Source organism: Ovis canadensis, chromosome 24, assembly GCF_042477335.2.
Source record: "Ovis canadensis isolate MfBH-ARS-UI-01 breed Bighorn chromosome 24, ARS-UI_OviCan_v2, whole genome shotgun sequence".
Classification (NCBI taxonomy): Eukaryota; Metazoa; Chordata; class Mammalia; order Artiodactyla; family Bovidae; genus Ovis; species Ovis canadensis.
In genome coordinates this window covers 51,285,366-51,297,167 of record NC_091268.1, presented here as the reverse complement: position 1 = coordinate 51,297,167, position 11,802 = coordinate 51,285,366, and the positions used below count along the sequence as shown (strand labels likewise).

Below are 11,802 nucleotides of genomic sequence, written 5' to 3'. Positions count from 1 at the left end.
ATGGCCCCCTGCCCCGCCCCCAAGCAGCCACCCGGATCCAGCCCACAGAGGGGACACGCTGGGAAGCTGGGGGTGGGGGGGGAAGGATCCTGCACAATCACCAAAGGCCCCATTGTTCCCCTGTCCCCCACCAGCACGTGGGCCATCGCCTCCCCTTCCCCACTCCCTCTGCCTTGCCTGGCCTGCCCCTTCCCAGGACCCAGGCCGTGGGCTCCCTTTTCCTCCCACATTTCCACGCTGAGCCACCTTTCCCTTCCCAGGCCTGGGCAAGAGCTTCAGAGGAGCCCACAGCCTGGTTTTCTCCCACAAGTGGAAACTGGTGGTGCTGGTCCCCCATCTGGACGCAAGCAACAAGATGCCAACCTCCAGATTCAAGTTTCTTCGGATTTTTTAATTATAATTATTATTTCAATAATAACCTGAATCCCAGAACTTTCAGATACACTGTCCGTCCTCCCTCTCCTGGCAGAGGAGCGGGGGGCGCACTCCAGGGAACAAGGTGGGGACGGCTGCCAGGGAGCCTCCAACTCCCCCGAGCCATCTATCGCTGGGGGTCCCGGAACGCTGACGGCTGGGAAGGGAGGAGGGGGGCTCTGTTCAACGTCCCGTCCCAATGTCCTCCCTCCTCCGTCAATGTGCAGGGATGCCCCAGCCCAGTCCCCGGGCATTGCAGGGGACATCAAGGAAGGGTGGGGCCAGGCTCCTTCTCAGCCTTCGACTCCCATCCCCAGGGATCAGGGGGCATTAAAGCTGCATAGGAAGAGGGGGCAGGCAGCTGGCACAAGGCCTAGCAGCTGTGGTGGCCCCCCAAAGGCACATTGTGAGGGAAGGGAGGCTCAGACTGAGGGCCCGTTGGGCGCTGGGGGTCCAAGCCGGGGGACCCCCGAGGAAGGCAGCTGCGCCAGCTGCTCGGGGCTGGCCAGGGCACGCAGCAGTCCGTTCTCCTGCTCCAGTGCCGCATTCCGCTCCGCCAGGTCCCGGATCTGCTCCTTCAGCACCTCCACCTCTTCCCGGACCGCAAACATGAGGTGAGACTTCACCAAGTCCTGGGGGGTCCAGGGACAGGCAAAGAAGTGTCAGGAGTCCCAGGCCACCACCCCACCCTCAGCCCCTGCCCAGTGCCTTGAGGAGATGGGTGTTAAGAGATGCCCCTGCTCCCAGATGACGGGGAGTGCTGGGGAAGGAGTCAGCCAGGGAAGGGGCAGGGTGTGGGGGACAGGGGTGGGTAAGGACGCTGGACAGAGGCAAGGTCAGGGCTCAAAGACAGAGATGGAGGCCTGAAGCAGGCTAGGAACCAATGTACGTTGAGGGTTCAGGTGGAGACAAGAGGGGGTGGAGGATCCAAGGGAACCCAGCTGGGAGCAGGTCGAGCAGCTGGGAGTCAGTATATCCCTAATGATGGAGGGGATGGAGCTTCGGGGCCAGGGCCTGGGCATCAGCACGCAGACTGGGACCTGCTGGGATCTAGATGGCTTCTCTTACCATGGCTTGTTCGATCTTGTTGTCAATGCCAACCAGGCTTCCGGAGCCACTGGAGAGACACAGGGAGACGAGAGGTGAGAAGGAAGAGGTGCCAGGCCAGGTGTCTGGACAGCCCAGCCCACTGCCTTCCAGGTGCTTCCTCAGCGTGGGCTCTGGCCTCCTCCACGAGCCCCATTCGCTGCAGCCTCCCACCCAGACCCCTGCCTGTACCTGTGACAGTAGAGAATCAGGGACAGGAGGGTTTTGTCCATCCCCCGGCGGGGTGAGGGCCGCTGCCCAGGCCCCCCGAGGCCCCGGTGGGGTGGGGGTCCAGATGCCCCTCGGATGGGGGACGCTCCCCGAGGCGAGCAAGGAGAAGAGACACAGCCCCTTTTCCGGGGAGGTGCCGGAGCCATCCCCACCACTCGGGTCTCATAGGAGGACACCAGGGACTTGACAGACACCCCTGGCTGGGCCATGCCCGAGGGGAAAGGGTCCTCCGGCCTCCCCAGATAGAGAGGGCTGCAGCAGAAGGACCGCCTGGGGGGCTCAAAGCCCCCCGGGGCAGAGCAGAGTCTGGCTGGTGCCAGGCAGGCAGAAGGGAGACAGTGCCTAGGGGGTGCTGGCGTGAAAGATATACACCACCCCCCAGGGCAAAGCCTCGCTGCTATTGGCTCCTCAAAGACACGGGGACCCCCTCCCGCCGGCTCCATGGTGGGCGGGAATTCCCAGACACGGTCAGCGCCAGTGTCCCCTTCTCACCCTGGCACCAATCCCAGCGCGGAGGGGAGGGGGCCAGCTGAGGACAGTCAGCTGGTGGGCCAAGTCGGGGGAGGGGCTGTGGGGCCAGAAGCCTGGGTCAGGGAGGGCTGTGAAGGGGGAGCCTGGCCCTGGGAGGCCTCTTTCCACCTCTGACCCCATCCTGCCCCCTCTGATGAACACTGGCCTCCCTCAAGGCCTCAGCTGCTCTCGGCTGGGAGGTGAGAAAGGGAGTGGAGGTGATGGGGTAGGGGGGCGTCTCTGATGTGCATGTGGTCTCCCTTGGACTAGAAGCTCCTCCCTGAAGCACGAAGGCCACATCAGGGGTGGCCCCTGGGGCCCAGCCAGAGGGTGCCCCACACCTCCTACGGTGAGGGCGAGGAGGAATGGGAAAGGTTACCACGGCAACAGAAAGAGCCCCGGAACCTGGGTCTGCTATCTGGGATCTCGGAGGGAGCAAGAGCTTAAGAGGAGGTGGGAAGGGGAGGCTGGAGGTGGGATCCTGGGGAAGAGGTGCAGGTGCTTTGAAGATTCCTGGGAGCGGAGGGCAGGGAGGGGAGAGCAGGTCTGGCTGCAGTTTACTAAGTGGCCACCAGAGGTCGACTCAAGCCTGGCTCAATGGTCCCCAGGGCCAGGCTCTGGGTCCCAGAATCTGGCTCTCCCCCAAGCTGGTCTCTCCATGGCCCAGGGCCTGCACTGTCCTTTGCACCCTGTCCTCTCCTCGAAGGCTCCCTCTCCTCACCCCGTGGCTCGCCACCCGCCCTGTCAGGCTTCTGCCTCGGCCACCTCAGCCCTCTACCCATACCCACCCCCCACTCCAGTACTGCAGGAGCCCCGATCCTGACCTCTGGCCCCCAGCTTTGCCCCTCTCAGGGAAAAGTGGCCCCAATACCCCCACATGCTGAATGCTTCGCCCTTGTGCTCCCTTGTCAAGCCCTCTCTCCCGGTTGTCAGGTCTAACTTGCTTCCCCGTGGGGGGAATTAGCACTCAACCCAAGGTGACCCTTGCATGGGGCCCTGCAGCCAGGAAGAGAGCACGAGGGCACTGGGAATTTTCCATTTCCCATCCAAGCTCTGGGTGCGGAAGCCGCTGACAGGTGGAGTAACCAACAGGGTGACCAGGCCTGCGAGAGCAGGATAGGGTGAGGTAGGGGAAGGACATCTGGGACACTCAGGGTTTGCGGGCAGAGGACAAGATTAAGAGCAGAGGAAGGGCCAGCCGGCTGGAGCATCTAAGCAGTTTTCAAGGTGTTTCAAACCAAGACACCTGGGTGGAGACTGCACCACCCAAGAACCCCCACCCCCAGCAGTACACACAGACACACAGAGAGCAAAGAGGGCAGGTCCGCAGGAACAGGCGGACACTCGCCTTGCCTGGCGGACGCTCGGTAAAGATGCCAAGTAAGTTGTTCCTTCTTGCCAGAAATAAAGGAAAAATACAACAATAAACATTTGTTGGCTGATAGATGATAATCTCCTGTTTGTCTAGCGCTGGAGAGGTTTTGACAGCACTTTCCACTGGCACTTTCTAACATTAGCATTTCAAGGGACCAGGACTCTGGCAACCCAAGCCCTCCCTTTGAGAACCCCCGAGTGAGGGACCGCTGGCACTGTGCTGGAATTCCTGATCAGGGTCTGGAGTGGGAAGCTTGAAGTTGACTGGATGGGATCAGCCTTCACCACAAGCCACCAAAGCAACTTTGTGTGAGTCAGAATAAAATTTTTCAAGACACTTATCGCCATCTTCTAGAAAACTGTCGTGACTTCAAGCGTTGAGTGGTGCCCCCTGGAGTTGTGCAGTACCTAACAGGGGACTCTGGCCCTGCAGGACTCTTAGGTCCTGGGGCAAGGATAGCAGTGAGGCTAGTCCTCCTTTTTGAAGGTCAAACGAAACAGCCTCAAAATGAGGATCGGAGGAAGAAACTGGACACCTAGGAGAGTGGGGGGGTGGGGCGTTCTGATGCTGAGGACAAGGGCCAGCCCTGCCTCCTCACTGTGTTTTGAGGAGCCCCCAGGGGCTGGGCCAGAGGCCAACGAAGTGGCATCCAGCTGCCCTGTCTATACTCCCTCCCAGATCTGTGGTGCCTCTGGGGTGGGGCCAGGCCAGAGAGCAGAGGATGGCTCCTCGCCCGGATTGGGAGAGCCGTCTCTGCCTCTGTCCTGGAGAGAAAGGGCATCCCAGAGATGGCTGTCTCCACCTCTCCTCTTGGGACCCAGGCATTTCAGTAGGAGAGTGGAGAGAAAGTGGCTTTGGGGGCCGACCCAGGCTTCGACAGCAGGCCTGCCACTTACTAGCAGGATGACTTTGGACAAGTTTCTAAAACTTCCCTCCTCAGAGTCTCAGTTTTCTTCATCTACAAAGAGGGATCATGGAGTTGCTCTTAGAATTATGTGAGATAAGAAGTAGAATCTGACCCCTAGGAAGCACTAAATAAACAAATGCACCATTTCTTTTCTGAGTTCCTAGAATTTATTCCTTGTAATACTCGGATCCCCCATGCTGGCCATCTACCCAACCATCCACCTATCCCCTCATCCATCCATCCATTCATTTATTCAAGTACTTTTCAACCTCCAGGCCCTGTTGGGGTAGGAAGGTTCTTGCAACCCAGGAGCACGTGAACAGTTTGATTTCACCATGCACCCTCATTTCCCCCATCCCCAGATTTCTAGAATGGTCAGGCACCCCCAACTCCCCACCTGGGATTCAGGCATGTAATATCCCAGCCCACTGTCCCTAATCAAAAGGGAGGCCCCATGCCACTCACATACCCTGTTCTGCCAGCTCCAGGCACATCAGAGAAATGAGGTGGGGGCTACACACCCCACTCCAGGGGGCCAAGGAGGTAGCCCAACCCAAACCCGCTGGCCCAGCAGGGTGGAGCAGGAGGGGCTGGGCTGGGCCTGAGCCCCAGAGGCTTGGAGCTCAGCAGGGTAAAGTGGAGGCTGGGAGGCAGACCGGTCAGACTGGGGTGTTTGAGGGGGTGGGACAGTGGGAGGAAGGGAGGGAGAAACAGCCCAAAAGAATGGAGCTCAGGAGGCTTCTGGAAGCAGAACTCGCTAAGAGAAAGAAGGAGGCTGGCCTCTGAAATCAACAGAGGTGGAGGAGGGAAGGGAGCCCTCCGTGCCAGCAAACCTCCCAAGTGGGAGTGGGAGAGGGAGCGGGTGGGAAACGCTGAGAATAGCAGCCATGAGGGCAGGTGACTCTCCCGGCCGACCTCGCACCTCACTCATTCCCTAGAGGAGGGAACCCAGAGGCGGCCCAACCCACCCCTGCTCTGTCCCTCATTCTCCAGGTGCCCCCAGCAGGCCCCTCACCCCTCCATTCCATTGGCTATCACCCCTTCTCTTTCCTCTCTGCCCCCACCTCAAACACTCGGTCCCTGATTCAAGGGGAGGGGGGCACCACTTGAGTGCAAGTCAGGAAGGAGAGACTCCCCTCTGGAACAAGTCCCCAGGCACCCACAATGCCCTGCCCCTTGGTGGCCTCCAAACAGGAAGTCCCTCCCCCCAAGGGCTTCAAATAGGAAGTCCCACTCCTCCCTCCAAAATGAAGTGGTGACTCCCTGGCCCCTTTCCTGGGCTCCTGTCAGTCCACAGCCAGAAGGCAGTCGCTTGACCATCTGACTCTCCATTTTTGTCCCTCCCCTTTTGGTTTGCTGACATTCCTATGTTGAAACCTGGCCCTCGAAACAGGAAGTTCTGCCCACCGTGCCATGAACAGGACACTCTCTCCTGAAGGGCAAACCCCAGCAGATCCTGCTCTGCTGTGCCTTCCCTGTGACGGACAGCCAGCCTCTCCATGGCTCGGGCTTGGCCTTGGCTTCTGGGAAGGGCTCAGAGCCCAGGGTGACCCTAGCGCAGAGAAGAGAAACTTAGGGACCTGCTTTCTTGGCACCGGAGGTCCCGGGACCCTAAAGTAGTCTGCATGGAGTCCAAGGATATCACCTCCACCGTCAGGAGTCCCACAGCCCTTGGGAGGGAGGGGGGCAGTAGGGAGGAGACCAGCTCCCCATTCTGGTCTCCTGCACAGTTGCCAGTAAATTCTTAGGGTTGGCCAGATGATCGCTAAATCTGCAAGAGCTCTGGAATTTGACAACAATGACTCCCTTCAAACTGAAAAAAAAAAAGTCTACAATTTGACAGTCTTAAGCCAGGGAGTCCCACCCAGCTCTCTCCACAGAGAGGGGAGTAGGTCTCAAATCAGCTTTGCCCAGTTTCATGCCCAGGCCAGACTTCTCTGTTTAAGAAGTACTCTCCAAGTTCAAGCTGGGGGGCAGGACACCTACCAGGCAGTTTCCCCACAGTTATCCCAGGTGCTGTGTGTTGGGGGAGCCGGAGCCCACCTACCTATCATCATCGCTGTCCAGGTGGCCACTGATGGCCAGCATGGAGCGGGCGAAGTTGAGGCTCTGGGCAGCCACTGTTCCCAAGGGGTCTGGAGACTTGTGAACCAGACTGGCATCAGGGAAGAAGTAGAGGGCTGGGGAGCTGGGGCGAGAGTCGACTGGGGGTACCTAGAGACAGATAGGTAGGAACGGTCACATTGAGCAAGAGAAAGGATCCAGCCACCTTACAACTTGCCTAGTGGTCTTCCTCCCTCCCCAGCTCTCCCCACTCATTCCCTCTGTCTTCTGAGGACACAGGCGTCCTTCTCCCACAGACCTCCTTCCCCTGGCTCTGAGGAAGGCACTGGGCAGGTACTAGAGGCAAGGGAAACAGGGGCCATCCTGAGGACTGGGTTGACTGGCTTCCAAAAAGTGGCTCATGGGGTGTCACAGAAGGGCTCTGGTCTGCCCTCCAGTACCCTTCCCCCACCTAAGCCAGGACCCCTAATCAGAGGCTAGTCAGAGAGTATGCCTTCTGTCACCTGACTTCTTGAGGCAACTCAAACGTCACTTCCTCAGAGGGGCATTTCTGCATCCTTTGACTTGTGAGTTCCACTAAGCTGTTCTATTTTTTTTTAATAGTCCCTACTATTATCTGAAATAAAATTATTTTTGCCTCTCTGCTGCTGGAAGGTAAGCTCCAGAGGGCAGAGTTTATAGTTTGTTCAATAGCTATTTGTAGAATGAATGAATCCTCAGAAACTGGTCCTCGGCCTCCTCCCCGCTCACCCCGCCTCTGCCCATTTTAGTCTCTCCTCTCAAACTTCTAGGGACTCAGGTGAAGTTCTGCTCCTGAGCTTGGCTCTCGGGGGCTGGTCAGGGGAGAACTTGTGGAGACGGATGGAGGTGGAGCCTGGGCGTGGACCCACATAGCCCAACAGGCGCTAGAGGTGGCTGCAAAAGGGCGGGGGCCACAGGAACAAGACGCCTCTGTGAGGCCCCAGGAGGCCCCAGCTTCTCGGAAAAGTCAAGAACAGAGAGTCCAAGGTGGTTGGCCGCACTAAACAGAGGAAGGGGGCCCAGGTGGTGCCCCCGGCTCTCCTTTAGGCCCCTGTTAGAAGCAACCCAGGGAGAAGAGGCATGGGGGGGGGGGTGGAGATGGAGACAGACTTGGGGGCTGGGAAGCAGCAGCATGGATACCTGCACACAGGAAGAGATCAGGGCGTGCGGGCAGGAAAGGGGGCTGGGGGCGCAGAGAGGGAGGGCAGGCCCAGGGGATCTGCGGGCAGGAAAGGGAGCTGGGCGCACAGAGGGGGAGGGCAGGCCCAGGGGACGCTCAGGCAGGGCTTAAGGATAGAGAGAGCAGAGGCTAGGGGCAGAGGGGGCTTGTTTTGGAAGCGCTTGGGGAGAGGGACCAGTAAAGGACACACATCTCCTGTGGGGTAGGAACTGAATGAAAGAACTCAAGAAAAGTTGGGGTGGGGGGTGGCATGAGAGATGTGAGTTTGAGGCCAGGAGGGGGTGGGGGGAGCCGGTCCTGACTGGTCCTGACAAGGCCCAGACACACAGTCTCAGGTTATTTTTATACTGTGGTTTGTGCCCAAGGCCAGGAAGGGGAAAAGTTCTCATCCTCACACTCCCTGCCTTGCGTCCAAGGTGTTATTTTCTCCTTCAGGACAGATGCATCCAACACCCCCCTCCCCCGCCACTGGCTGCCCACCCCCTCCCAACCCCCAAGGACCCAGGCATCCTGCCTCCCAGCCCAGACTTGTTCCTCTTTAGGAGGCAGCAAGCAGAATGAGCAAAGGATTGAGCTCTTTCTTGGCCGCCTCCCACCTCTCTCCCGCTCCACGGGGGCCACCCCCAGTGATTGATCTTGGAGAGACTCAGACAACTGGGGGTAGAAAGGATAAACCAGCCCGAGTCCCATCCTTGTAACAGGTTCCCTCACCCCCACCCAATTCTTCCATGTCTTGGGATGAAGCTAGAGATGGGGCTGGGAGGGTGGCTAGTAAAAAGAAGATCCCCTTCCCCACCTGAAGAGGGGACCGTAGAGGAGAGATTTACAGCGGAGTGCCTACTGTTTTTCTTGTTCCCCAGCCTCAGCAGCTTCCAGAGGCCCAACTACCCTAGCACTGCCTGGAGTCTCCACCCTCAAAGCCTGAAGAAGTGAGACCAAGACAGAAGGTGAAGGCCAAAGTGAGGAGGCCACATCTCCACAACAGATGGAACTGGGCTACGTGGAGATGGACACTCAGGTCAAAGGCAACACACGGAAGGCCAAAGGGAAAGAAAGGACAGAAAGTGGGGAAGAGGGAGCCTAAGAGAGAAAACAGGGCCACCTGAGGACCAGGAATGGGCTTCCAAGTGAGATGGCCGGAAGAAAAAAGGCGGGCAGTCTGATCTGACAGACAGCTGACCGGGGAGCAGGCAGAGGTCAGTATAGAAGGTCAGTATAGAGGTGGGGGCCAAGCACCGCCCCTTGGGTGTCTGCCCAAACCCTGGAACCCAGCTCTTACCTGTCCCATCTCCTCTGGAGCAACCAACTCCATTCTCAGCCGTAGGGCTCCATCCTTCACACGGGACAGTGGAGGGGTCCCCGCTGCTGCTGCCGCCGTCATGGAACCTCCTGCCTCTGCTTCTACCCTCAAGGTGGGCAGGGGCGTGGCAGCCCGGGAAGGGCCCGCGCTCTCCCCGGTCCCGGGCTCTGGGGGGCGTTGCTGGGGTGGGGAGGCCGACAGTGGGGGTGTCTCCACCTTGGCCTTGCCGGGCACTGCCAGCTGGCCCAGTCCCCCGGTGAAGGAGCGGGCCTGAGGTCCAGGGGAGGTGGGGGGCGGGCGGAGCCAGGAGGTGGGGACCTGAGACAGGCCTGGCTGTGGGGTAGGGGCGCCCAGGCCCAAGCTGGCCAGCTCCAACCTGGAATCCAAAGATCTGCCCCCGTTGCCCCCTGAGGCCCCTCGAATACTCTCCAGGAGCCGGCCAAAGCTAGGGGGCTCCAGGTCTCTCTCATAAACATCCACACACGTCCAACGGCCTCGGCGATAAGGCTCTCCCAGGCCTTGGGGCAGCTTCACCACCCGGAAACGGGAGGCGGGGGCCCCAGGCGGCGGGGACCCGTTCCGGGGGGTGCTCTTGCCCCCTGGCTCGGGGTTGGGCTCCCCATTGGGCAGGCGGGGTGGGGGCCCGGTGGGGGCTGGGGCTGATGGCCCGGTAGGGGCCGGTGCCATGGCAGGGGCATCTGAACTCCCTGGGCTCCCTGGGCCCTCGTAGTCCAAGGTGACGCTGGTGATTTGGAAACTACTCTTCTTCTTGCCCCCGCTCATGGTCCCTGGGGCTCAGGACTGGGCCAAAGTAGGCAGGGGGTTGGTGGTGGCTCTTCAAGGGGCTCAGGCACCCCTGGAGCAGGGGGGCCACATGGCGGGGACATCAGGGCCCCTGCGGATGTCCGGGTCCGACATGGCAGGAGGGCCTTGCGGGAACTGGGGGGTGCCTGGTTGGTGAAGGGAGAACAAGGCAGGGGAGGCTGCAGGAGTGGGGGGGCAGGGGCAGGTTTTTCCTGCTGCTGTCGTTGCTGAACTCCAGAGCTGAGTTTGCAAACTAGAAAGAGAAGGAGAGAGAGAGAGTGTGTGTGTGAGAGAAAGCAGTGGGCAGGCTACCTCTGGGTCTTCCTCTCTGGGGAGCAGAATGGGGGAGGAAGGGGAAATCGCCAGACACCCCAAGACAAAGACAGAAATGACAGAGAACCCGAGCAGATCCGGGCGGGAGCAGAGAACAGGAAGAGGCAGCTCAGACCCAAAGTTGGGCATTTCTCCCTGGGATTCAAACTCGTGCGAACCCAAGTCGTTGCAAGAGCAAGGGCTCCAAGGTCTGGGTGAACAGGGGTGAAGCTGCTCCTCAGCCCGGCCAGGCCGCGGGGAGGCCTGCGCTGGGCCTCCGAGCGCTCCCCCAGCACCACTCCCCCAACCCCCCACACCCCAGCTCCCCCATCCCCCGGGCAGGCTCTGCCCCGGTGCCCCTCCCAGCCTAGAGCCCTACCTCTCGACGGCGGCCACCGAGCTGGGCCGGGGGTCCCGGCCGCCTAAGGTGTGGGACCTGTCCCTTCCCCAGGGCCTCCTTGGCCCCAGCAGCTTGGGGTGGGGGCGGGGGGGCGCGCAGGCGGCGATCAGAGGCTGTCGGGATCTCTACGGGGGCTGCACCTCGCCCCGCAAGGCATCTCCGCAGAAAGTTTGCTGTCCAGAAAAGAAGGAACTCCCGCCTCCTTGGCGGAGCTCAGGCGCGGCCTCTGAGGTCCCCAGGCTCGGCCGACTGAAGCGAGAGAGGGGCGGCTCAGCCTCCTCCCCCCGATCCCACAGGTGCTGCCGCCTCGGTGGTCGTCGCGGCGACGGGCCCTCCCAAGTCTCCTCCCGCGTGGCACTGATGGGTCTCTCTCCGCTCCTCTCGGTCTTTCTCTTTCTGGGCTGTTGACAACCCCCACACCAGGAAGTCCTGCCTCCTCGGGCCTGCTGACTGCTCCTCTCCTCCTCCTCCTTCCCCTCTTCCTCCCCTTCCTCCGCCCTCTCTCGCTCCTGGGGCTCCCGGCCAGCTGGCCCGGGGCCAGGTCTGCCACCGCCACTGCTGGTGCAGTCTCCGCGGCCGCTGCTGCTGTTGCGGGGGCCCCGAGACAGGCTGCCTTAACCCCACACCTGCTGGGCCTCAGCCCAGCGCTTCCTCGGAGGGAGGGGCCGCGGAGGGCGGAGAGAAAGGGGGAGGAGTTTGCGGGGAGGCCAGGGATTCCCTTACTTGTAGGCACTTGCTGCCATTGGCCTACGGGACGCGCGGAGGAGTGGGAAGGAACTTAACCAGGGTTCTGCCGGGTGCCTGCCACCCCATCAGCGCCCAGTAAATGGTTATGGTGCTGCTGCAGCTGCTATTGTCATATCTTCGCTGGCTTTCACAGTAACCGAACGAGGGAGATACCGTTTTTCTCCCCTGCTCTTATTTTTTCAAGTGGATCTTTGTGGCAATTTTCAAACATGCCCCTACATAGAGGAAACGATAAAAGGAACTCCTAAAGGACCCGAGATGCAGTTTCGACAATTCTCAGCTCACAGCCGAACTTGTTTCATCTATACCCTCAAAATCTCTCGTGGTATTGTGCTGGAGTATTTGCATCAAACCCCAAATATCGCACTGTTCCTCTTGTTAGATGTGGAAATGGAGACCCAGGAGGTTCAAAAAGGCTGTCAGTGGTGGCGCAGGGACACTTCTCACTCAG

At 60.1% G+C, this 11,802-nt stretch overlaps 1 protein-coding gene across 2 annotated transcripts; it reads right to left on the bottom strand.

Moving 5' to 3' along the window:
• Positions 1 to 370: 370 nt before the first annotated feature.
• TSC22D4 (TSC22 domain family member 4) lies at positions 371 to 11,280 on the bottom strand. 2 transcript variants are annotated; one of them, XM_069571115.1, is made up of 5 exons: positions 10,584 to 11,280; positions 9,068 to 10,145; positions 6,571 to 6,737; positions 1,483 to 1,531; positions 371 to 1,046 (listed from the first exon to the last, which is right to left on the bottom strand). In XM_069571115.1, exons 2-5 carry the CDS (start codon positions 9,869 to 9,871, stop codon positions 837 to 839), a joined length of 1,230 nt encoding a protein of 409 aa, XP_069427216.1. In that variant the 5' UTR covers positions 9,872 to 10,145; positions 10,584 to 11,280; the 3' UTR covers positions 371 to 836. The 2 variants fall into 2 exon arrangements, with proteins under 2 accessions (XP_069427216.1, XP_070145590.1); XM_070289489.1 differs by lacking the exons at positions 6,571 to 6,737; positions 9,068 to 10,145; positions 10,584 to 11,280 and adding an exon at positions 1,693 to 2,265.
• Positions 11,281 to 11,802: the final 522 nt, after the last annotated feature.

Coding starts and splice junctions, on each gene's coding strand:
- TSC22D4 (XM_069571115.1), bottom strand. CDS start 9,871: ATGAGCGGGGGCAAGAAGAAGAGTAGTTTCCAAATCACCAGCGTCACC. Junction 6,738..9,067: donor CTCCAGAGGAGATGGGACAG/GTAAGAGCTGGG, acceptor ATCTGTCTCTAG/GTACCCCCAGTCGACTCTCG. Junction 1,047..1,482: donor ACAAGATCGAACAAGCCATG/GTAAGAGAAGCC, acceptor TGGACCCCCCAG/GACTTGGTGAAGTCTCACCT.